The sequence below is a fragment of the Dermacentor variabilis genome, chromosome 1 (assembly GCF_050947875.1).
Source record: "Dermacentor variabilis isolate Ectoservices chromosome 1, ASM5094787v1, whole genome shotgun sequence".
Taxonomy (NCBI): domain Eukaryota; kingdom Metazoa; phylum Arthropoda; class Arachnida; order Ixodida; family Ixodidae; genus Dermacentor; species Dermacentor variabilis.
In genome coordinates this window covers 58,786,746-58,813,406 of record NC_134568.1, presented here as the reverse complement: position 1 = coordinate 58,813,406, position 26,661 = coordinate 58,786,746, and the positions used below count along the sequence as shown (strand labels likewise).

Here is a 26,661-nt window from a genome sequence, read left to right as displayed (position 1 = left end):
GTGAACTGTCCTCAGTGACAAGGAAGAAGTGTCAAAGAGTGAGACGCCTGGATCAATAAAAACAAAGGGCGCATTTGATACATCGGCAGGACGATGTCAACAAGGCATCAGCAACGCCCACTCCATCAAAATATGGCCGCTGCGGCGTGGAATCGAACCTGTCACCTTGTACACAGCAGCATAACGCCACAGTCATTGCGCCACCGCGTCGGATAGATTTCAAATAGACGCATTTCCCGAAACTATAGAAGGCGCTAGACGTATATCAAGCGAATAGGTTGTAGAAAAGAAAAATAACAAAAGAAAGAAAAACCTCATAACTTCTGCAACGCTGCGTTTAATAATCAGTGAGCGTTGCTTCGGCTACCTGGTATGCTGCACTCGGAGAGCACGAACGAGACAACTATCGAAGTATTTTAGCGCAACAGTTTCTAACGATACTTTATCAAATTTGTTGCGCCCATCATATCTCCATGATCATTGGCAAAAGTTTCCAGGAGCAAAACTACTTGTCCCATGACCCAATCATGGAATTAGGTGATGATGATGCTTGCTGCTGCTGCTGATACTACTACTACTACTACTACTACTACTACTACTACTACTACTACTACTACTACTGCTACTACTTTCTAATTATCATGATGATGATGATGTCTGCAAAAATGAAAATGGAATCAACTCAACGTGGGTATTCCCCTCGTAGTTGCTTTCTTTTCTTCACTATAATGAACATGAAATCGATTTAGTCACTACATGATGATGACGGCTCCTCCATTCCGCATGGCAGAGGAGTAGTCTCTCGTTGTCGTCGTTGTCGCCTTTAATCGGTGGCAGTCGTCGCTGTCATTCTTGTTGTCGTCGATTGGGCCAACTATCGCAGTTTTCAGCTGTCACTTAAAGGGAAGCTGAAGAGTCTGTCGAATTCAATAAGACGCTCATATACGGATGCGGGAACCTTATAAACCATGAAGGTAAAATTTTGGGGGGGATTTTTCACTTAGGAGCGACGCAATCGTCGGTTAAAATTGCGCTGTAGCTCCGCCCCCCGTCGAGCGCCGCGCGCTGCTGCTGACGCTGACGATGCGAGTGGAGACCGGAAACTGCGGCTTAGTGACGTCAACACTGGTGTTCCGCTCCTTCGGAGTCTCCGCGACCGTGCCTGAACGGGCTTATTTCTACGTGCGTGCCGTCCTAATCTGCTTCGCTCGACCCTGCATTCCTTTATTTGTGTGCATATAGGAGTGGTAGTTGACGTGCGCAGCATCAATTGAACTTGTAGGCCGATCATGCCGGCGTTCTGTGCAGCCTACGCTTGCACGAACATCAGCTGCCGCGACGATGTTCCGACGTTCCATTAGTTCCTGCAAGACAAGCTTTCAGCTAAGTGGGAGGCTGCTGTGAAGCGAAACAACTTCAAGCGCTCAAGAACAACAGTGTTGTGCTCTAGCTAACCACTTCTGTGACGATTACTACCGGAGTTTATCAATAATGCGTGCTTTGGGTTCTCCTAAAAAAAGATAGTTAGCACGCTGAACGGAAGGTGCATGTTTATCGCCCACCCTTGACGCAGGTTTCATCGCCAAGCGCCGCGAATTTTCTATTCGCCTGTGTGTTGTGAAACAGCTTGCATGCAGCTACCATAACGCAGTGCAAGTGTAAAGTTTGCATGTGTTGGAAATCCTGTTCACGCCAAGACGCTGCGCTCCCACTTCTCTCGCTCACATAAGAAACTGACCATCTCACGTAGCCGACGGAATTCGCCGGTAACGAGTAGCGTGCGGATGGCGCGCTGATGAAGGTTCTATACTACACGTGCTACAACAGCCGGTAAACTTTTCCCGCGTTTAAACCGTCTGCGTAGATTGCCGACAGCTTTGGGGCAGCGCACAAATGCTGAAGATCGCATCACCGCTTACGTTCTACGAGGAGACATGCAGGAACATAACACTACAGTTGTTTGCCCGGACACGTACTCACTGGAACGCTGAATGCAGCTTAGCAAAAAACCATACTCGCCAAAGAACATTTCCAACACAAGGAGATGCTAACACTTCGCCTTCGTTCGCGTGGAAAGCAGTGCTTGCACCAGCATTTTTTTTGCTTCTTGGAGAGGCCGGCTCTTCGCAATCGGCTCGTACATGTAGTATGTGCAAGTATGTACGTACGTGTAGTATGTACAAGTATAAACCCCTTACAAGTGATCTTGCACGCGACAGCGACAGCGCTACAAGCGAGGCGATGGCTTTCGCGTTCACTCGTCGTCTGCAAGGCGAACTCCACACGAACGACGACTTCCCGGTATGAGGGCAGCAATATACGCGCCGAAACTAGCGTGACGCATGCTTTATCAATTTAAGTTGTTGTATTTTACTGAAGAAGGAGCGTAAAATATATCTGACGGTCTTGCACTAGGTTCTTATTCTTGCACGTGTAAAATTCAATAGTTTGCTCGTTCCGTGCGACAAACAGTAGTATTTGAGTTATGTACATCCAGTTTCGGCTTCGCACAATTGGCTAGTCACTCATAGCATTTCCGGGCGACGAGCGACAAGTTCCAGATTTCTAGAAACGAGCGATCGAGCGACAACGCCGAGCGAATTGTTCAAGCGACGGCCCGTTTTGTCGCTCGAAACCGTCGGCCGTCACCGTCGCGCGCAAAAACGCTCTCGTAGAGTTTGGACTTAACGCCGAACTCCTCAGAGAAACGCAAGCTCTCGAAAATTTCCATGACCGTCTCAGCAAAACAGCACCAAACTACCTTGCACCGTGCTTCGTGTGTAGCGGCAGCAGTCGGTCCGGACGAGCACCATTGTTGACGTCACGAGGCGCCCGACCAATCACAGGCGGAAACGAGGCGCGCGAGCTGGGCGTGTCTGCTGCTGCACTTTTCGTCGAAATAAAATATGTTTGCGCTTTCTTTCGCTCAATTTCGATGCGATATTCGAATTCAGAGGGTTGAAAACCACGGCGTACTGCTCTTCACTCATTTTTTCTGGAATAGCTTTCAGCTTCCCTTAAAAGCTTTCCTTTGAGCGGCTCTTTACAGTTGAACTATTTCTCGTCCCTTTTGAAGCAACCTGCTCATTTGTCAAACCTGTCGCAGGGTCCTGGGGCTTTGTTGCCTTTCGTGTGTGTGCATTCGCGGTCGTTAATGCGCACGCTTACAAGACGGGGAAAAGTGGCGAGCCTTTCGTGACAGCCCTCGAAAGGGCGAGGACAGTGCTCTTCTAGACGGTAGCGCGAGCAGGCCGTGGAAGATGAGGAAGAAGGCGCGCGCTGCTCGCCCTCGGCGGTTCGATGGAGGCCACCGTGCTCCCGCCGCTATGATCCCCGGACGAGCACAAAATTGAGCCCCGCCTGGGCACCGCCGTCGACCTCTGGGAGCAGCGTGCGCTGCTGCGGGCTCCACCATGGCGGCGGAACACCCGCAGAGAACGGTGAGCCGTGCGCGAAGGGCAGCTACGGTCGGTTTCCGACCCGCCGTTAGCGCTCGATATATACCCTCTACTCGGAGAGGGTTGCGGCTAAACCACCGAGCCGCTGTTATCTGATAATGCGGTAACGTCGTTCGCTGCACTTCCGTCATTATGCACGTCGCTATACTATTGGAGCGTTTGCGGTGCCTTCATCGATACTGAGGGCGTGAAGTCCACGGCGAACTTACGGGGTACAGCCACCGCTGCCCAAGTGTTTCCTCCGTCGCGCGGGAGTTACACGCCCCGCGGGCTGTTCGCGTGTAGCCACCACGATCCGTTTGCTTCTGAGCGCGCGTTGCGAGATGTTCAAGCCACTGCCTCGCGTTGCTTCGCTAGCTGCGCGATAAAGATGGCCGCTGCGACGCACTGTGCCTTGGGCTAACACGTGGCGATAAAGCGTCCTTCGCAGCTTCGCGACTGTTCAGGTTCGCCATGTCGGAGTCCAGGGAGATACGCGCATTTAGGGACAAAAGGCACGATGCTAAGTAGACAAGGACGAAGTGATACACAAACGACATATACGGACGTCCATATATGTCATTTGTGTCTCACTTCGTCCTCGTCTGGTTAACATCGTACCTTTTGTCCCAAAGTCATGAACCAACTAGCACAGCAACAAGTTTTGTTAGATACGCGCAACGCGCTACATGCCAACGAGTGCTTTCGTAGCAGAGTTATGGCCATCTGACAGCGCATTTAGGGGGCTTGGAACCGAAGGGACGATGTATGAGCGCTTCTTCGACTCTATGCGGCCAAGTGTCGCTCGTGCAACGGAGCTCACCGTGAGAAAAAGAGACGACTGGAAAAAGCGACGGCGACCCTTCTCTTATTGAATTGGAAATGTATCGCAACACGGGGGCATGGACAACAAGGAACGATTAACACCTATAACGATGTATCTCTGTCGTTCCTGTTCGGGCACATGTCCCCCGGGTCGCGCTACACTTCATCTTGTTGTCCAATGCGACAAGCTCCCATCGCCGCCCCCGCGCTCACGCCATTGCAGAAACTGCGCTACCAGAGCAACTCGACGTTCGTGCTCAAGCCAAAATCGGCTGGCGGGGTGCAGCCGCGCTCGGCGCACCAGAAGGGCCCGTCGGCCACCCGAATGGTGGCGAGCGCGCAGGTGTCCGACACGGCCACGACGGCGGCCAACGCCATGCCGGTGTCGTCCACCATCAACACGCCGTCGGCACGCACCTCGTACATGGCGCTCGAGATGAGCGAGACGCCCGCCACCATGATGGGCGTGAGCAGCATGGGGCCCATGGGCTATCCGACCAGCGGGAGCCCCATAACCACCTTCGGCAGCATGGTAAGTCCTGCCGCCCGTGAGCGCAACGACTGTCCGTTGCAACGCGTCTATCTCGCCAGAGTGCACCTCGTCAGCGTCATACGTGTGGCTCACTGACGACAAAGTCACACGCTTGTGGGCAAAACGTGCTGGTAACTCCGTTTTGAGCGAGTAGATTTATAACCCCTTCACGTGGGCGCATTCGAGCGTGTCTGAATAGGTACAGTTCGAACTCATCGCATGACGGAGCGTTGCTGTACACGCCATTTTCAAGCACACTTGGCTTCGATTTGCAAGCGCTTCGTGCTTCCATCACGCCGTATAAAATCCGATGCTTATCGTATGGTGACAAAAACGGCCTATATGCGTGGGTATTAAAGGTTGTGCGGCGTCACGTACCACGTAAGACGACATGCTTAGGCAAGAAGGCCAAAAGGCTTGCAAACCTTCCCAAGCCAGCTGCTCCGAGTGTTAGCACTCAATGCAGGGCATGCATCCACAAAAGCTCTTACGCTAGAATTGTTCGTAAGACGAAATTGCAGCCCATCTTGATGCTCTACATATTATTAGCAAATGCGACCGGACAATGGCAAAGATCACGTACGAAGGAGACGCTTTGTTATTTGGCCCAAGAGCACATTAGTTTCGCTTAGTGCTTCACATATATACCGTATGTCACTTGCACCGACTGACTATGAATTCATATTCTCTTTCATTACGTTTTTTTTTCGCCCGGCATTCCAATAAATTAAACAGCGCGAGCCATTCATCTAGCAGGACATGAATTAAAAGAACGGTTGTCAGAAGCAGCAATTCGCTAAAAAAAAAAAAAAAATCTGAATCTCCCAAACTTTGAGGTCGCTTTGTTTGTTTTACAGGCAGCGATATTTTGGTTCGCAACAAATTTTTAGCACAACTGTGCACTGGGGACTAACAGTCGATCGACAGTCCTCTTAACCTCTGCAAAGTGAACACTTCGATTTGGCTCTGGCCGCAAATTTAATCAAAAATATATAGAAAGCATCCTGCACCGTTAAGCCTGACAGCGTCATAATTAGGCTGTATAGCGCTTCAAGAAAGCTAAGCGTTGCACCAGATGTTGATCTATCTATCTATCTATCTATCTATCTATCTATCTATCTATCTATCTATCTATCTATCTATCTATCTATCTATCTATCTATCTATCTATCTATCTATCTATCTATCTATCTATCTATCTATCTATCTATCTATCTATCTATCTATCTGTCTGTCTGTCTGTCTGTCTGTCTGTCTGTCTGTCTGTCTATCTGTCTGTCTGTCTGTCTGTCTATCTATCTATCTATCTATCTATCTATCTATCTATCTATCTATCTATCTATCTATCTATCTATCTATCTATCTATCTATCTATCTATCTATCTATCTATCTATCTATCTATCTATCTATCTATCTATCTATCTATCTATCTATCTATCTATCTATCTATCTATCTGTTTTATTTAGTAGATACTGCAGACCGCAAAAAGCACAGAAATCCCATCATTCTAAAACAAAACACAAATATGTAGAATGGAGATATATGACCAGGTATAAAGTATACACAAAGCCGAATGTGCTATTGGCAATGCGATATATGTGGTTCGACAAGGTGATTTATTCATATGCAGCGCGCGAAAATAAAAATAAAATGAAAGACAACTTATATAAGTGTCAGTTTTTGCAAAATAAGGTGTTATGCATGTACCTGAAGATGCGGTCCATGCCGTATGGACAAAGGCGTTAGATATACAGGAGGGGCGAGCGCCAACTGCCGGAGAAGGATTAGGCAAATGAACTCCAGATTGGAATTTCTTTTTTTTTTCTGGGTTCAAGTTCCGGTCCCAGTCCCGACGTGGGAGCGGCCCGCTTAGTGGTTGATTATCACTACTTGCAGGACCAAATAAAGATTTCCATCCACCCATCCATCAAGTTACTCATGTTATTTTCTGTCACGAACTGGGTCAGGGAATGAGACATTTTATGTTCGGAATAGATCTAACAGTCTTTTGTTGAACGCTGTTTATAATTTGCGTATTCCTCACTACAAAATAACATTCGAGTTTTCATAAATTAACTGTTAATTAAGTAAGTAGATTTCTAAGTCTGGCGGACAACTTCGGAGCTTGTACTTTAAAAAAATTGTTTTAATGAGATATTGAAGAACATGCGTTATCTCTATGTTGGTTCCAGCAAAAGTTTAGTGATTGTTACGCCAAACTATATACTAACCTGTTTCACTTGTAATTATCCTAGTTTATACTAGCATTCAAACATGTTGTCTCTGACAAGACAAGCCGAATTTGTTGCACCATTTGAGCGCGTTATCTAGTTCAGCTTGTATTTGGTCACGAGCAGATGAAATTTTACGAAATAACACATAGTCAGCTGCGAACATTTTAACTTGTTTTTCTGGGGCAACCGCAGTTACAAGGTCAAGATATACCAAAGGAAAAAAAAAGCAATGGTCTCAGGAACCTGTCTTGAAGAGGCACACCCCATGTGACAGGAAGGCAGACAGAGTTGCTCCCATCAAATGAAACAAACTGCACTGTGTTGGTGAGGTAGGCTTTAATTCATGAAATACCGGCACGGTTAATATCTTTAAACATATATATATATATATATATATATATATATATATATATATATATATATATATATATATATATATATAAGACTTAAAGACATTACCCGTGCCGGTATTTCATGAATTAAACCCTACGTCAGATATATATATATATATATATATATGTATAAGTTGTAAGGAAGAAGTGCGCCGTGCCGAGCTCCGCAGCCGGATCGCCAGCGCTACGGAAGTGGGGCTCGGGCTAGACGCTGTTCCTGGTGTGACTGGCTAAGCCTACGCTGTTGCGTCTTCTCGTCCGCGTCCTTCGTGTCGTCCACAGCCGTGTCGGACTTCTTTGCCATAATATATATATATATATATATATATATATATATATATATATATATATATATATATATATATATATATAACAGTATCATTAAAGGTGAATTCGACGATACGTTCTACCGACAACCTGTATGCATTTCTTTACGGTAAATTTGCGTAATCTTCAAATAATTTCTTAAACGTCACACAGCAAAATCGTCATCTTCAGTATGTGGCATTTCCAAATGTTTTGGCAAAAACACGCTAAAGTTATCCTAAGCGCCGTTTAACTATTCATAAAATCAGTCGAGGAGTGAGAGACCTCTGTTGAAGCCTTATAAAAACACGCACTGTTGACGCCCAGAACTTGAACAGCATACAACGCAGAGCTGTGTTTCAAGTGTGCTCATGTTTAACCGCGCCTGTTTTGTAATACGAAACTATACAAATACGAATACGAATACGAAACAAGACACTGACAGGAGCTCGATTTAAGTTTTGCACTAAGTTTCACATATCAAAAGACAGCGCACTTAAACAATGCCCAACCAACTCGCTCCACTCGCAGAACTGGTTGGTTTCACGCACACTGCGTGTTAAAAAAGCTCCGAAAGACAAATAGAGCATAAAAGGAGGCATAGACTAGCGTCACGTTTATAAACAAGAATTGTGCGACGTCGCTATAGCCGGCGGGCGTAGGCTGAAATAAACAAACAAGCGAGCCAACAAACACCTTTTGCTATTTCTGGTTGTACCGTGCACTTCAATTCATGACCTCAATATTCTATGGCTTAAGCAGTTTTCCTCTGCGACAATAAAAACCTGGCGCCAATGAAATCCCGCGCGCCAATTATAACCAGTTGCTGCGCGGTATAGGCGACGGACGAGTGTTTACCTGTGCGACGCCGTGGCCTGGATGAGGTAGGCGTGTTATACACACTGTACACGTATACATCAACGGCACGCATTGTTGTATATTGCACACCACCGCCGTCGGCATAAGTTTGTTGTCTGCGCGCGCCGTGCACGCAGCACCCGGGTCTCTACTCGGACATGCGCGGCGAAGAGACGTTCGAGCCCGACTTCGGCTCTGACGGTCGGCGGCCTCGCTGGCGGGGGGCCTCCGCCATGCGGTCGCGCTCCCGGCGGGCCGCGGGCTCCTCGAGCCGCATGCTGCCGCCCGACCGGGACTTCGACGCCGACGACGAGTCCGAGCGGCGCGGCGACGACCGGCGAGCGCGCCGCCGGCGCCCGGGCCGCAGGGGCCGCCGCTCCAGCTTCGACGAGGACGAGGACTTCGACGACGGAGCCGGCGGGCGCCTCGTGTGCACCTGCGGCGCCAGCAGCAGCGGCGGGGCCGCGTCCGCCGCCGCGTCCGCCGCCGCCGGGATCGCGAGCCAGAGGGCCGAGGACTTCGAGGACCTGTTCGTGCTCAAGAAGACCGGCGAACGCAAGAAGAAGAAGAAGAAGAAGAAAAAGAAGCCTCCGCCGCCACCACCACCGCCACCCCCCGGATTCATGGGCATGCTGTGCGGGCTGTTTGGCTCAAAGCCGCCGCCGCCGCCACCACCGCCTCCCGAAGAGTCTAGCTCCGAGTCAGAGTCCGAGTACGAATCCGAGTACGAGCTGAGGAGGCTGGACCGTCAGCAGCTGGAGCACTTCTGCCGGCAGATCGACTTCAAGCAGTTCATCAAGTTGCCCGAGCCGGAGAAGAAAGAAGAGAAGAAAGAAGAGAAGAAGGAAGCAAAGCCCGCCACTGATGCCAAGGTGAGCCACATGGATGCGTTGTGATCTGCGGTACTGAAGGGGGAAGCACAGGCAACGAGTAACGCCGACTAAACTGACGATTTAACGACGGCATTAACAGCTTTCGGGTATCATTCACAACCGAACGCTAGTGCGAATAATCTTTGTATCTTATATCACACAGCTTCTGCTCGAAGAATGTGCTACTGAGGCAGGTTCACTAGTTAAAGGGACAGGATAAACTACCCATTTACGTGACTTGCGCAAATTTCGAACCACGGCATACGCCACGTATTGTGCGCGCCTTCATTCTCCAAAGCGAGCTGTTAGTTAATATGCGGATTGCACCTTCCCCATCCCTGTCTCACATTCGTGCGACCATGTTTCGGAATGCGGAAACTGCGAGTTGCGACATAGCTGAAATGAATTGGTAACTCGAATGTGCCTTTTCACGGGGCAGTGCACCTCTTAACTGCATCCTTAGGCCTCAAAGTACTTGCAATTTTTTTCTTGCAGTTTCAACGTTTCAATTTTTCTGCGCAGGTGGTATACACACGAAGTGTTTGCGACTCAAGATATAAACGTCAAGAGTATAAAACTATTTACATGATGTATTTACAAGACATACATAAACAGCAGCTGAGAATCCCGAGAGGCTGTTGCCACTTCGTCGTCTTCACCGTCGTCCACATTGTCCTCTTTTCCCACCGTAACAATATAGCTTGACTAGCCAAAAATGAGCACTAACACTTATCTGCATCGTCGGCATGCATTACAAGGTGACAGCTCATTTTCCAAGTGCAGCCTTTGTCAACAGAAACGGAGGCCTTTGGGAGCATAAGCGTTGTTGAGTCCTGGCTGCGTCATACCATCCCCTGGAACTCCTGGCGCTCGAAAGCACTGGAGGTTGAGGACGAAAGTTCAACATCCCCAAAGCTTTTGAGCGCGAGTGCAACAGGAAGCTGATTAGTGCCCACAGATTCAGCTAGGTTCAAACACACAGTGCATATGGTTTAATTTATTTTCGGTAAAGCTTCTATCTTGTGTGCATTAAACCGCGAAAAAAAAAATGAGCACACACTCTAAAAAAAAGTTTACACCCTTTGGGTTGTATTTTGTCTCCAAACAATAACCGTCATCTGTCTTGTCCGCATTTCGTTTCTTTAACGCGGCGAGCCCGGTACTTGCTTGTCACGAATGGCTTGCGCGTTATCAGCTTGACGCAGCATTCTCGACAGGAAAGTAGCGAGCGCTGACTTTTCAAGAGTGGAAACGCAAGCAAGGCAGAGGACGATTATTGTTTGGGGACAAGATAAGCCCCAAAAAGTGTAAACTTTTTTTCAGAGTGCAGTCTTACACTCTAAAAACAGTTGCACTCTTTGGGGTGTATATTTGCCACACAACAATAATCGTCATCTGTCTTGTCCGCATTTCCTTTCTTTAACGCGGCGAGCCCGGTACTTTCCAGTAACGAACGGCATGGGTGTTAGCAGCATGACATAGCATTCCCGACAGGAAAGTAACGAGAGCAGCGTTTTCAAGAAAGGAAATGCGGGCAAGACAGATGACGATTATCGTTGTGTGGCAAATATACACTCCAAAGGGTGTCAACTTTTCTTAGAACGTAAACGAATTTACACCCTTGGGTCCTATCTTGCCGCACAACGATAATCGTCATCCGTCTTTCTTGCGTTTACTTTCTTGAAAACGCTGCGCTCACTACTTGCCTGTCGAGAATGCCCTGTCATGCTGATAACGCGCATGCCATTCGGGATTTGGAAGCACCGGGCTCGCAGCGTTAAAGAAAGGCAATGCGGACAAAAAAGATGACGATTACTGTTGCGTGGCAAGATACGACCCAAAGGGTGTAACTTTGTTTAAGAGTGCATTCCACTCTGTGAAGGTGGACAAGTGGAGTTGCGTAGCACACGACAAAGAGGTGACACAGACTTTTGAACAAAAGTACGAACGCATTTGTTGTCTTGATCGGTGGTCATCGTGACGAAAGGTAAGCGCACACACATATTTTTATACATCCGCGTTCGTTCGTGCTATACATTCATTATATACATTCGTGTTTTAATTTCGCGATATATTGAGGCAAAGAATTTGATACCGTCATCACCGCACCGACTGGCAGTGGGCCAGTGCCGTCAGCGACTTCGCAGAGGGAGGGGCAGTGTGGGAACGCTGGCATGATGGACACCATCGGAGCCAGCTGCGGAAGACGACGACGACGACCAACGCGCGAGCAGTGGCGTTCGCGCGTTCGCGCGGTTACCCCGAGGGTTGCCAACGAGCCAGCTGTGGAAGGAGGCGACGAACTCGCGAGCAGTGGCACGAGCAATTGCTGGTGGTGGTAGTTTTTGCTCACACACATGGAAATTTCACGGAACCCTAGCCATAAACAGCTTCGCTGTAGAAGAGGGTGTCGGCGGACGAGTTTGGAGTGCATTTGGCAGGCGTTCCCGCTTCACGACCACCAGCTTGCCGTTATTCATGAAAAGCGTGAAATGATCGCATTCTACCAGCTCTAACCTATATCGCTTAAACTCGGAGGGCAACAAAGAAGCTCGACAAGAAGCCAGAGACCGCGCGCGCAAAGAGCGATGGAAGGAGAGGCGTAACGTTGACAGGATTACGGCGATGTGGATTAGAGAGGAAAAGCCTGTACCTGATATTCTAGTTGAGATTGAGTTGAAGAAATGGAGCTGGGCCAATTACGGTAACGCGTAGAACAGATAACCGGTGATCTTTTGGTGTAACACCACGGGCGCCAAGAGAAGGGCAGCGCAGTCGAGGACGGCAGAGAATTAGGTTGTGTGATGAAAATTGGAAGATTTGCAGGCATAATATGGGGGCGGGAGGGGGTCAGTTGGCGCAAGACAAGGGTAATTGGAGATCGCTGGTAAGTAAAGGCGTCTGCTCTGCAGTCGACATAAAAGATGATGACTATGATGAAGGGGAAGGATGAGTATGAAAACAAAGCCACAGTAGGACGCTATATTTTTCCGCTCTAAGTTATAACTACCATCACAAGGCTTGGCGAATTGGTTGCTGGTGATGTTTCTCGTCAGTCCCTGGCTGCAGGGGCCCTATAACGTAAAACTATTCCAATATGTTTCTATTCCAATATCCTGACGTCACATTTGCGTAACCACCGACGCAAGCACCGGGCGGCAACCCACAGGGTTGTCTTTACAGACCAATCAAACACTCTCCTCGTCCATAGGAGGTCACTTTTGTTTGCTTGAAAAACGAATAACATTGCCTACACTGAGCGGCTTGTCGTATATAATTGGCTGACAAGAGGCGAGGAGAACGCTCAAGTGGAGAGGGATCCGCTGGGGCAGAGCCAGTGCACTGAAAATCCATAACCGGATGAAGAGGGTGGTGCCGGCGTCTGCGATTGGTCGGCTTTCCCTTACTTAGCTTGTGGTGGCTGGTCGAAAATCGCGGCGGCATGCAACGGAAGCTTAAGAATGACGCTAAAACTGACCCTCAGCAAAAAAGACTTGGCAGAATGAGGTGGTAAACATGCCGAAAGTGCTCGAAAACGTTACACGGCCACGCAAGAAGTTTTATTATACGCAAATACACCCATGCTCTCCGGCAGGTGCGAGTAGCCAGCGTCTCAGCGATCGGCGGCAGCCATCTTTTATTCCTTTCGGAACGGGGCAGCCTGCGGCTATTCCGAAGAAAATTCAGTTTTGTTCGGCATATTAATGCATCTTTAACGCGTACACGTCATTTTGACGCGGTGAGTTTGTGCGGTTTTGTGACGTCGCGTGACAGGCAGGTGAAGTGGTTGCAGCCCGAAAACTTTTTACCAATAGCCGAGGGCTAATGGGGAAAAGGGGTCGAATCAGAAATAACTTTTTCTTTTTTCTGTTAAATCATGCATAATCAGTGTGTACACGTCATATCAGATGGGGAGCTATCGCGGTTTTCGTGACGTCGCGTGACAGACAGGTGAAGTGGGGGTGGTCGAAAAAAGTTTTTGACTAATCGTGGAGGGCTGATAGCAGAATTGGAATAGAAAAGTATGGAATAGTTTTACGTTATAGCGCCCCAGTACACGCACGTAACCATGATGCAAGTGCGAATCACAGTTTTGCGCACGGTCTGCTGGGTTGCGTTGGCCTGATGGCACTTTGAAGTTGACCCCAGCTGATGCTTTGAACCATACGGTTGGGTGTGGATTACCGGCTGTTCCTTCTAGGAGGAAAATCTGGCGATAGTAAAGTACGAATTGGAGCCGTTTATTGATGAGGTAGGTTGTTTGTTTTCTTTCTTTCTTTTTTATTGCGCTCATGTCTGCGGCACTACAAGCCTGGGAATCGCGGGTGTACGTGGATTTGCCTACACTTCCTACTCCTGGCTTCAGACGACTTCGATTAACCATTTTCAACAAAAGATTGCGTTTTCATTTAAACAAATCGCAATGATATTCACGTGCTCGGAGACTTATTGCCTTCATATCATTTATAAATATACGATTGCTTGGAAATGTAGAAAAAGTAAAGCACTACAAGAACGTCTGAAGCCACCTCCACGAAGATTAGACAAATCGACGTACTGAGCATCATTCCCACTGCAACTGAACGAACGCAGCGCCAAAGATCCCTCTAGTAATTTAGTAAGAATCTTTATGCCTTCTATACATGGCCTGCGAGATCGGGCTGCTCGCGCCGGCACCGCGTACCTTCTATTGCACATGATCACGCATACATTTAGGACGCGGTACGCGGGTGCGAGAAATTTCTATCGATCTTTCCCTTCGCTCGACTCCTTGTTTCCTCAAGTCGGCGAGCGCCGTCTGCGAGGGCACCCGCGGTGTCACGCGGGAAAGACCACTTGGTGCGACAGCTGCCGTTGGTCTTGGTGCCGTCGATCTTGTATAGGAAACGCACCGTACCAGGCTTTCCTTTTCTCGCGTTGTTTCCTTTCTCTTTCTTTCTTTCTTTCTTTCTTTCTTTCTTTCTTTCTTTCTTTCTTGGGAGCGACATTTTCCAACATAAGGCCCTGCAGAAACTGTAGTCGGCGGTCAAATGAAGCTATATTGGAGCCACTTCCGTTATAACAGGTTACGGGAGGTAGCGCCGTGATTATTTTGCACGGCAGTTGACCCCCGACAGCGCGAAGTCGAGGGTATATTTTCGACAGTCTTCGTTCACCTAACCTGTTTTCCGAGAACGTGTTGAATGCTTTTTCGTGGTGAAGCATTTACATATATCTTTCTATGCTCGAGGTGCAATTACAATCTTTGTTATTCCTTTGCTTCCAGCCCGCCGCTCCGCCAACGCCCGCCGCTCCGCCAACGCCCCTCGACGTCAAGGTTCCGGTCATATTCGTTTTCGGTAAGACTTCAGTATAACACTACCAAGCAATGAGACACAATCTCTTCACTGCTATTCATTGCATGCCGAGAACAAGTATTCAAGCTATTAGACTGGAAAGCCTTCGGAGTGAGAATCAACGGCGAATATCTCAGCAACATTCGCATTGTAGATTACATTGTCCTGTTCAACACTGGGGACGAATTACAACGGATCATTGAGGACCTTAACCGAGAAAGTGTAAGAGTAGGGTTAATATGCAGAATATAGAGATAATGTTCAATAGCCTGGCGAGGGAACAAGAACGCAGGATCGCCAGTTAGCCTCTAGAGTCTGCAAAGGAGTACGTTAATCTAGCTCACTTACTCACAGGGAACCCTGTTCATGAGAAGGAAACTTACAGGAGAATAAAATTGGGTTGGAGTGCATACGGCGCGGCATTACCAAATCCTGACTGGGAGCACTGTCGCTGAAAAATTTGCAATCATTGCATTCTACCGGTGCTAACATGTATGGTGCAGAAACTTGGAGGTTAGCAGAGAAGCTCGAGAACGAGTTAAGGACCGTGCAAAGAGCGATGGAACGAAAAATGTTCGGCGTAACGTTAAGATACAGGAAGAGAGTGGTGTGGATCAGAGAGCAAACGGCGACAGCCGATATTCTAGTAGACATCGAGAAAAAAAAACTTAGGGCAGGGCAGGCCATGTAATGCGTAGGACAGATAACGGGTGGACCATTAGATTTGCAGAATGGGTGCCAAGAGAAGGGAAGTGCAGTCGAGGACGGCAGAAGACTAGGTGAGATGATGAAATGAGAAAATTTGCCGGCGCAAGTTGTAATCAGCTAGGGCAAGACATGGGGTAATTGGAGATCGCAGGGAGAGGCCTTCGTCCTGCAGTGGACATGACAAAAAAAAAAAGGCTGATGATGGCGATAATAACGCCGCCTACTCGGGCTGAAATAGGCGCGAACGCAGTGAGCCGCTAAATTCCATGTGAATTTTAACCTAGCACATCTATAGGTTTAATTTATCCGTGCAAGTGACGTAACAAACCGCTAAAGCATGAGATGCGGCTCGAACGTTTCACTTATACCTTTCATCTCATATGAACATGACATATGACTCTCGAATATGCCGTTCACAGCGCCGCCCGCTTTAACGCCATCCTGTGCAATACTACAAGCTGTTTGTAAATCACACAGTTCCTATGTTGTCACCGCCAGTGATCTTTTGCCGAACTTGACAATATGGACACTTAAATTGAAACATTATTATGAGTTTACACAGAAAAACTGTTCTTTAAAAGCTATATTTTCATTAATTTCACGGTAAGAGGTTGATTACGAAAAAAAATGGACAACGTTCCTTTTCATTTTCCTTTTTTTTCTCGCGCCGAAACCCCAACTCCTGTATGCCAGTGTGACGTCATGGATTTTAAAGTATTCTTCTTGTATTTATGCTGTTTCGTCTCAGTAAACATTCTTTAAGCTAAGGCCCTCTTGGAATGCGATGGAGTGTATTTTTACCGATATAAGGTTAACTAAGGGCGAGCAGGCGCCGTTAAAATCTGTGACTCCACGGCAGGCTGGTGCGGGCACTTCAAGGTGGCGTCGGGCCATCCGTATTTAGTTCTTGCGCCTCCTTCTGGCTCGCCAAGCCTCTTCTCATGGTAGGAGTGACCTTTTTGATATCTCGCACAGCCGGGAGATTTGTCACTACAGATCGAGTTATGTTTCTCTTTATTGTGCCTCTAACCGCCGTGCACTAGCCGCAGTGTTGGTACAGACGTTTTTCGTGGAACAGTTTGCTCCAGAGGAAGGAGATGGCGCTTTCGGCGGCGCGCTGCCTCAGGGAAAGCGCACGAATACGATACCATTGGCGCTTCTGCCAGGCCTGCTACATGCCTGCTACTTACTGTGCGATCGGCTGATGGAAGTGCTACTCGGGGATCGCTAACGCACTGTACTCTATTCATGCTACAAAATGGGGAACGGTAGGGGGAAGGCGTGTGCAGTGGTTGACTGCAAAAATAGTGACTTTCATATTAAAGAATGTGATGAATCTGTGTGACCAAGTCCAAGGACCGCGTCAACATAAGGACTGCTTGTGTTGCCGGCCACCCTTCATGATGCACGGTTTTCCTCGAGGATAAAAAAAAATCACTCTTCCACCAGCGTTGTATCGCTTAACTTCGGAGAAAGAACATCAACCCCGGAACGTTGGCAACAGTGAGTACTGCTTGTTACACAGCGCAGTTTTCACCAGTAACTATAATCATAGAGGTCACAATTAAAAATGTGCTGATGGAACCAATTCTGCATGCCTATATCCCTACAATGCTCATGAGCAGTGCTGTTTTTCATAGCCGGAAACCCATTCGAAATTGAGTGCGAAGTTTGAAGCGTGGGAGTCTACGGATATGACGCTCCGAAATTCACAGCATACTTTTTTTTTTCGAGGAGAAAAACGATCAGCGAACCAACTATACGGTGTCCATTGAATTGTTCAAGGGTTGCCAATTTCTATTCTATATTTGCTCTTTATTAAAACATCTATCTTCATATTGTAAACTTAGCTATGCCTGTAATGACCTCCGCCTCCATCCCTGCTCATTTTTTTTCACTGCTCCCTTTCCGTTCAGGCGGCCCCGGTTCCGGCAAGGGCACGCAGTGTGGCAAGATCGTAGAGAAGTACGGATTCACGCACATCTCATCCGGGGACCTGCTGAGAGCGGAGGTGCAGTCCGGCAGCGATCGGGGCAAGGAGATGAACGAAGTCATGAAGAAAGGAGAGCTCGTCCCGCTGGTATGCGCACTGCTCTCGCGCACAACTCGTTCGACACTCTGATGCTTAGCACCGACGAGTGCTTTGTGCGCATAGGGCGGCTCGTTTATTTTCCAACAGCAACAACAACCGTCACTCTTACAAATGACGAGGCGAGGATAAACAGCGCGGGCGGCGTGACAAAAAGAAACAAAACACAGGCTCTAATCAGCAGTTTAGTCTCTCGCGCTGTTCTCCCATAGACTCCGCAGATAATCAACCAACTTTCCCCCAAGTAACGATAAGTTGCCAGTTGCTTCTCTTGCATCTTGTGTCGTCAGCACCACGCGTGAAATGGAGTCGTAACTGACCTTGCGGCAGCCCAATGTCACCGATGTTTTCCACGCTCCGCAAACTTTTTTAAAAGAAACATTACAGTAATTTTTTTTTTAGTTCGATATGGAAAACGTTCGTGTTATGTAGGCAGTGCACGCTGGCTCGAACGTGCGAATCAAGTCCTGCATGCCTCAGGGAGCCCACATTCTCGCATAAAATATCGTTCGCTCTCTCCTGCAGCTTTCGACGCCCCCTGCCCCGCCCATGACGTCCTAGACCGGCGCGACAGCCCATAGACGCCGGTCGTTGGGCGATTGTTCGTGACCATGAGTTCCCCTCGAGCGAACGCTGCGAAGGCTCGTGCACGCATGCACACCTCTCTAATCTCATGCATTCTGAGAAAAGTTTATACGCCCTTTGAGTCGTATCTTGCCACACAACAATAAACGTCATCTGTCTTGTGCGCATTTCCTTTCTTCAACGCTGCAAGCCCGGTCCTTCCCAGCAACGAACGGCATGCGCGTTATCAGCATGACATAGCATTGGCGACAGGAAAGCAGCGGGCGCGGCGTTTTCAAGAAAGGAAACGCAAGCAAGACAGATGACGGTTGTTGTTGTGTGGCCCAAAGTTTACACCCAAAGGGTGTAAACTTTATTTAGTGAAGCAAACGTGGACGCGGCGGTTGTGAACGCGTCCCGCCTGTCATGTCACCGCTCCTTTATCACTCTCGGGCATCTTTGTCGTAGAGACGCCATCCTTGAAGAGTTACCCTAAGTGCACCGTAGAAGGAAAAAAAAAACGTAATCGGCGTGTCATCGCAATACCTGCACGCACCAGTTCACCCGTTTGTGTGCCCGTTCTTATTAGGGCTTTATGAGAAATTTTTATGAAAATATATTGGCTAAATGGCATCGCACTTATTCCATTGTGTACTCAGGTTTGAAGAAAAGGTGTCGCAGGATCTCTTTAGGAGTGTTGTCATCTTTTGACAGTATACTGAGCGGAGACTAATATGAGACGACTCGCGCGTCGCCGTAACGCGCGGTCGTTCGAGAGGCAGTTGAATGAATGGCATTTTGGCGTTCCACTTTTTCAGAGTAAGTCCTGGTGTGGTTTTATTTTGGCAAAGTGGTTTACTTGCAAGTCTACGATCTTATACTTGCCTCAATTACTTTACCTTCGGTTTAATTGCGGAGGATAATCTCTCGCCACTAGCGACCATTAAACGTTTCTCGTATGTCAGAAACGTTCGCTTGTATCGTATCTTCATATAACTGCGCAGTACTTGAATATAATATATTAAAATATGTCTTATATTTCCTCTAATGAAAGGGTCACTTAACGATTCCATGAGCGTCACGTAAGCCATGCTTCCTTCTTTTTTTCTTCCTCAGGACATCGTGCTTCAGCTGCTTAAAGAGGCAATTAAGAAAGACTTAGAAAAGTCTAAAGGTTTCCTCATCGACGGCTACCCCAGGAACACCGAGCAGGGAGACCGATTCGAGGCCGAAGTAAGCACGCCGAACAGTGGTGGATTTTAGTTTCCTCCTATAAGGGTGTGTGCATGCCGTAGTAGGTTGTTTCAATTAACGGAAAAGGAGAGAGGGCGGGTACTGACTCACTACTGCCAGAACGGACACCATTTATCCCCAAGGGTTTTCTTTTGGCAAAGCCTAATTCAACGGTCGAAAAATGATGCAAACGTTGTCGCTTGTGTTCGCTATACAGGTTGTCCCACATAAGTTGAGCCAATGTTTTGAAAATGAAAGGCACTCCAGACGCGAGTTGAACCGGATACATAATGTTGGCACTGGCCTAGAGTTACTCAGGCTTTTTATTTTTCCCTTAACTAAGAGATTAGTTATGTTTAATTAATAAAATATTTAACTATTGGCTGCAGACCCCAAGTGGGATACGGAAAGTTGTAGAGCACCTTGAGAAACCTCGTAATAGATTGTTTACAACGCGATATATCTCATGTGGTCCTTTTTTCCGCGTTCCAAAGAAAGCCCGCGAAATTTGAAAAAAAAATACCACGTGACGGGGCGCTTGCGCACTGTTATTGTGCTGCTCTGAAGCGTGCGATGGATGAACGAGGTCGACTGCAGCGAGACTGGCCCGCGAAAGGGCGTTATGCCTGGTGTAGGTGCCCCATTTCATGCATCAAAAAATAAAGCTATGTTCTCGTTCTCTTTCGTCTTCCTAGACGCTTTATCACTTCGGCACCGCTCAGCCAGCAGCACGCATTCGCGTTGTCATGCGATAAAGAGCCGCATGCCCAGATACCTACACGGCAGCTGCTGCTGCTGCTGATGATGATGATGATCGCCATTTAACGCGTGAACACAGTGGTATCTACCTTCCTCTGAAATTCATCATTTCCGAACGAAACGCAGGTGTGCAAGTGCACGCACTTGATCTACTTCGAGGTGAAGGACGAGACGATGAAGTCTCGGCTTCTGAAGCGAGGCGAGACGAGCGGCCGCGTCGACGACAACGAGGAGACCATCAGCAAGCGCATCAAGACCTTCCACACCGAGTCGGAGCCTGTCCTCGAAAAGTACAAGGCCATGGTGCACAAGGTAATGGCGCCCTCACGTCACGACGCTTCACTGCCCACAGCGGTCGCTAGTTATGCAAAACATTGTAACTGCAAGAATTTGAATGTCACGGTGCGTCTTGGTTATACAGAGAGAGTTATAGTAACACCCGCATATGCTTCAAGCAAGAAAACAGAAAAGGTATTTCGTCGAGTTTCTGTGTGCCCGATCTTTTCTCGAACTTTCTCACTATACTGGTTGCGAAGCGCTAAATCTGTACGTATAACTGCTTGCTTGACTGACACGTTTACTCCCGACTTTGAATACGGTCATTTCTTGGCTTCAGCAGCGTAGATATGTCACAATATTCAGGAACAGGATTGGAAACTGCGGCTCGCTTCAGTTCTTTAAGGCGCGATCGCTCAAACGCCACGCGTGCTTGGGAAGTCGCCTGGACTTAGGCTCAAGGACCAGTGGTTACTCCAGTGCCAGATTATTAGTGAGTCTTATACGTAACAGACGCAAAGTTAGCGGACGCCATCGGCCTTGCGTAGCACTGTGGTCACAGGTCCTAAGCATGCACAATGCTGCCGACGTAATCTCTTGGACACGCATATATACAGTAGGATGTTACAGCTAACCCGTGTCAAGCCTTAACAAAATTCATGTGTCCGCTACGAGAATGCAACCAACTTATAATCCGTTCCATACATAGCAGTCAACGCTGTGGAGGCTAGAGAGACTTCTTGCAGTGGCTTCTTTCTCACTTGGATATTACTCGATCTTTTTTTTTTACCTCCCTGCGTGGAGGGAGCCTAACCGACTCTGCAGGCATTTTCACTAAAGCTGTTCTCTCTCTGTCTCTGGAGTTGTGCGCAACTGTTTCTTATACGAGGTGTTTCAGCGAATACTTAAAAAAAATTTTAAAAGTTGCCTGTGGCAGCTATCACAATTCTAGTTGATGAGGTGGTCTACTCGAAGCGGTGGACACTACTTGCACAAAAAATTGAAGTGCAAAATCGACGAATTAACAAAAATTCCCTAATTATGTATTTAACTAATTACTTTATGGCCCATATTGCAATTTATAAATTCTAGCGGTCGAGTTCCCAAGGCGGATCCACTAGGAACGAATTCTCAGGACGAGACCAGTTTCGAGACATTAGTTCCCAAACTTTGGGGAGAAATGTATTGGCGTTCCAGTTACTTGTGTGCTTCAGTGCATAAAAAGACGTTTTTTTAACAAATTAACTGGAACGCCAATGCATTTATCCTCGAAGTTCGGGTATAAATTTCTCAAAAGTGGTGTCACCCTGAGAATTCGTTCCAAGTGGATCCGCCTTGCGAACTCCACCGCTGGAATTTGTAAATTTCAATATGGGCCATAAGGTCAATAGTTAGAAATGTAATTAAGTTTTGTTAATTAGTCGATCAAGCATTTCAAATTTTTTTGCAAGTAATGTCCGCCTCTTCGAGTAGACCAGCTCATCAACTAGAATTGTGATATCTCCAACAGTCAACCTTTAAAGATTTTTGAATGTGTTCGCTGAAACACCCTGTATAGGCTCAGTGTTGAATGAAACAAGTTTTAACCCTTAGAAACAAACGCACTGTGCTATACGCCTGCTAGTGTGTTGTTTTAGATAATTTTTATTTTCGTTGTTCTTTTCGGGTTCTTTTTTTCCAAACAGTCGCGAGGAGCCTCACGTACATACTCGCTCGAGCGAAGGCTGTTGTCTTGCAGTGAAGCACAGACGGAACGCGCGGAGTGATAACTTTTCTTGACCGAACTTCTTGCGTAGCTCCCCCAGCGTTGACTGCTATGTATGGAACGGAGTATATTATTGTTCACTGTCCTCTCGAGCATATGAAGGTATTTCTTTTTCTAGAAGCCTAATTATTAACTACCAATGAACTTTTGAAGTGTAGTGCGAAATCTTAAAAAAAATGTCCAAATAATGTCATGGTGATAGCTAATGTGGTTTGAATTCTTCCGGTTTCCAAAGAAAGCGCGCGATATTTGAAAAATCACCGCGTGATTAAGGCTCACTCACACTATACGCCTACCCGACACCGATATCGGTCTGCCGATTGTTGGCGATTTATCCTTGTCATTACACTGCATATTATGAAGCATATATTATTGTAAGCACAAACGAAGCTGCCGGAACAAATGAGCAGCTTGTTCTTATAGCAGTGAGGACGTTTACGAGATTACATAAATGCGAATTATCGAAGTGAGTTTTTAAAACTTAAGCTGGAAGATATCTAAAAAGAAGGCAGGACAGGTTCTGGCACTTGTCCTTTCATTTCATGTCTTTTGTGTGCCATTCATAAAGGGCCCCTCACCAGGTCTGGCCATGTTGATCTGACAAGCGCAGAGCATACACTGTGTGATAGCGATCGTGTCTGCAAAGTATTACATCGCTGCGCACCGCGGAAAGACCTGAAATTTCAAACCGAACGCCATTTTCCCTTCTCCTCGCGGCCGCCACGCTCCAAGTCGGAGGATGGCCTACACGTTCTAGTGCGCCTACGTACACGTGTTCGCAATATGACGTCGCTCGTGGTGACACGTGAATTCGAGAACTGTTCGAGGCAACATCTGTTATTTGAGTAATATAGTGCTAGAATAGACGACTTAAAGCTTAGAGAAATAATAAAACACACAAACCGAATGTCTGCATGTTTTTGCTTTACTTCGCACCGCAGCAAGAGAGACGTACTTCCGTTAAGTCGGCTTGTTCCCACGTCGTGCAGTCGCGCGTGTAGACACAAAAAATATGTCATTTTCTACTGTGTTCCAGAGCAGGATCATGCTCTGTGATCCGCTTGTGATCCGCCTCAGTATTTGTGTAGCACTGACTTATCCCGCTAGTCAGGTGTCCTCAGGCACAGAGCGCAAAATTGTGTCCGGCGCGAAACGAGACAATCGCAACAGCTCGCGCGCGACGCCGTCAGCGGAAGTGCACCGCGCCGCAAGAAAGCGAGGAGGAAAAAAATGAAGGCGGGGCCTGTGACATATGCGTCACGTGATCCTCGAGGTCCGGCATGGGAGAAGGCAGGGAAGGAATTTCGCTTGCGGAGGCTAGACGGGGCGAGTGGAGGGAGTGTCTCGCCTGGCAGTGGAGCTTGCCTCCTGAAATCATGGGTTCACGGCACTGAAATATTTCTATCTCGGCTATTAATGGAGCCGATTTGAATTTTTTTTTTTGCGGCAGAACGCTCCCTAGAGGAAACGTAACAACTTCCAGCATATAACAGAAATTTGCTATGGGGTCTGGTGAGGCGCCCTTTAAGCTTAAATCATGAATCAACTAGCCCAGCAGTGCCTATAACACACATTGTCTACGCGTGATGGGGCGAAGACTGTAACCGTCATGGCAGGCATCGCCCTACCTTGTTCTTTTTTCACAAAGTTCGTACACTCGCTTATGGTGCTATATAGGATTCCATAGGAAAGGTCTGAATGAGTGTCATGTATTTACCACGCTCACGTACGTTTGCAATGACATCCGAAGTCCGACCTGCTTGCTTTTGTTTTTCCAGGTCTCCGCCGAAGAGGATGCTGACAAGGTGTTTGAAACGATCGTTCCATTCTTCGACGGTATTACCAAACCAAAATAACGACATGTCTCTGCAGTAAATATTTTCTACTTTTTCTTTTTTTTTTGAAGAAAAAAAAAACAATTCACAGGAGCCTTATTTCTTGTGCGTTGGGACGTTTAATCGCTCCTAACTTTTGCGTAGAGATTTACACTTCTGTTTAACGCAACAACATATGACAAGCCACAACGAAGTTAAAGAATTAACTTGTAGGATTATCATGCATCCCAAATCCATACTCTGTAGACGTCCGTTTATGAGAGCATAACGTGTGGTTCTTCAAGCTAGCTTGAACAAGCTTGGTACACGAGTGTTTTTTGTGTTCTGTATACCAATTGAAATGTGGTTACAAGGACCGAAAATCGAACTGCGACATCGCGCTAAATACCAGAGCGCCATAGTCGCTGAATGACCGCTGCGATGAAAGAACGAAGTTGGACGGGAGTCGAAACGCAGGGAGACAACCTCACAAGGCTCGACCTCAACTAAACCTCCGATCAGATTTCACTGAACCCAATCATATAAGGCTCAGCTCCTTTCAGGAAGCCTCACCTCCACTTTACACGCGCTATGCTGGCTATTATATATATATATATATATATATATATATATATATATATATGGCGTAGGCACCTTCACTAATTCACAAGGAGGTAGCTTCACGCTCAGGGGGCTCACGAAACAGTATGCTGTGCAAAGAATCTTAGTCAAACAAGGGTGATGACGGTCATGTGCAGTGCCTCGTGGAAATTCATGCAGCACTATGACAATACTAGCTTTTCTGTTTTTGCTCACGCCGCATCAACCGCTTAATTGCGATTAAATAATTCGTCAAACAATTGGCGAGTCAGAATTGACCTGCACAAGGCACTGGTAACAGAACCACCTCCAGTGCTTGTCGAATGGGTATCGCAGTGCTACAGTTCACCTGCGAAGGGGGGCCGGGCCCCTTTTTGAATAATAGAGTGGTGGGGATCGGACCTCTCCGGGACCCACCTCCACCCTGATTTTAAGCACTACTTAGGTCTAAAAACTGTATGCTATTTTCTTCTGGCACTTCAAACGTGAAGTTTAGGCATTCTAGTTGCTAATTAAACATTTGTTAAAAAAAATTTAAGGACGCTTAAGCTTCGCCGTTAAGAGTGGAACGCGATATCATTCTAAGATCCCTGACTGCTTCTGACACTTCCAGGCAACTGCCACTTGTGCAACCGTAATGTTTACCGGAAAGCGCTGGCGGCGAACGCTATGCACGAAGGCGAGCTTTCTGGTAGAAACGCGGCCTCTGTTTCATGGCATTTGTTTGTGGGCTGTCAGTCTCAAAATTGCGAGTAAGTCAACGTATGAGCAACTTTAGTGCGGCAATATAACCCGCACATACGGCATGTCATATAGCAAGGCGTGGCATATACATATACCTAAATATATAAGGAAAGTTTCACTCACGGACAACTTCGCCGACACAGGATTTTCTGCGACACGAGACCCTTAACGCTAGCGCATTAAAAAGTTGATAGGTTGTTGTTCTCAACATCCTATCCAAACAGTTTAATATTGTCACAGTCGGTAATGTGGAAAGAAGACGACGCTGATGGTGCTCTTGGAGACGACGAAGAAGTGTTTTAGCAAGATCGATGCTCTACGCTTGTTGGCTCAGCCATTAAAAGCTACCTGTAAATAGACGAACGCTTCTTCCTTCCCGTAACATCATTGGTGGACGTGCGGGGTAATCGAGCAAGACGGAGCTCCGCAGCGGACGTAACCTGGCCGCCATGTCTTCCGAAGGAGACCGTTCAACCGCGGCCCCGTCGTCGCCCCCGACAGTCATCCTGGCCCAGCCTCGCGACCCTGGCATGTTTTCCGGGATTGACAACGTTGACGTCGATGACTGGTTGCAGAATTATGAACGGGTCAGCGCATACAACAGGTGGGATAACACGCTTATGCTGGCTAATGTAATATTCTACCTCCAGAAAACAGCACGGGTCTGGTTCGAAACACATGAAGAAGAGATTACGAGTTGGGACCAGTGCAAACAGAAGCTTAGGGATTTGTTCGGCAAACCCGTCGGCCGCCAACGTGCTGCAAAGAAGGACCTTGGGACCCGTGTACAGACGTCCACTGAATCGTACGTGGCCTATATCCAGGACGTCCTCGCTCTTTGCCGCAAAGTAGATAACAATATGGCAGAGGCAGACAAGGTCAGCCACGTCTTAAAGGGCATCGCGGATGACGCGTTTAACCTGCTTGTTTATAAGAACATCACAACGGTCAATGAGATCATTAACGAATGTCGCCGCTTTGAAGACGCGAAGAGTCGCCGCATAGTCCAACAGTTTACGCGCCTACCTAATACCGCAGCTTCGTCGACGTGCGAAGACATTTGTCCACCGCGTGAGCCCACCTCCTCCGAGAACGTCGTCCGTATCGTTCGGCGAGAAATCGAAGCAGCGTCTCCTGCCACGCCTGTGACGCAGTGCTTTGACGATTCCCGGCCGCTTGTGTCACTCATTCAGTCGGTCATTCGCCAAGAACTCGCGAATGTAGGTCTTCCATCCATCTGCTCCGCCAGCCGCCCTGACTTTGCTTCGTCTGCTGCCTCTGCCCCTGTTCACCGGAGCCAATACGGTCCGTATCC

General features: G+C 47.6%; 1 protein-coding gene across 1 annotated transcript; it reads left to right on the top strand.

The window, feature by feature from the left end:
• The first annotated feature begins 3,247 nt into the window (after positions 1–3,247).
• Positions 3,248–24,064, top strand: LOC142571325 (uncharacterized). Its single transcript, XM_075679592.1, has 8 exons — positions 3,248–3,440; positions 4,486–4,794; positions 8,724–9,458; positions 14,725–14,797; positions 17,419–17,582; positions 19,272–19,388; positions 20,274–20,459; positions 23,967–24,064. The coding sequence occupies exons 1-8, from the start codon at positions 3,414–3,416 to the stop codon at positions 24,042–24,044; spliced, it is 1,689 nt and encodes a 562-aa protein (XP_075535707.1). The 5' UTR covers positions 3,248–3,413; the 3' UTR covers positions 24,045–24,064.
• The last annotated feature ends 2,597 nt before the right edge of the window (positions 24,065–26,661 follow it).

Bases quoted from the DNA above. Each gene is read 5' to 3' on its own strand.
- LOC142571325 (XM_075679592.1), top strand. From the start codon at position 3,414: ATGGCGGCGGAACACCCGCAGAGAACG. The intron at 3,441-4,485 runs GTGAGCCGTGCG...ACGCCATTGCAG, and splicing joins CGGAACACCCGCAGAGAACG to AAACTGCGCTACCAGAGCAA. The intron at 20,460-23,966 runs GTAATGGCGCCC...TTGTTTTTCCAG, and splicing joins ACAAGGCCATGGTGCACAAG to GTCTCCGCCGAAGAGGATGC.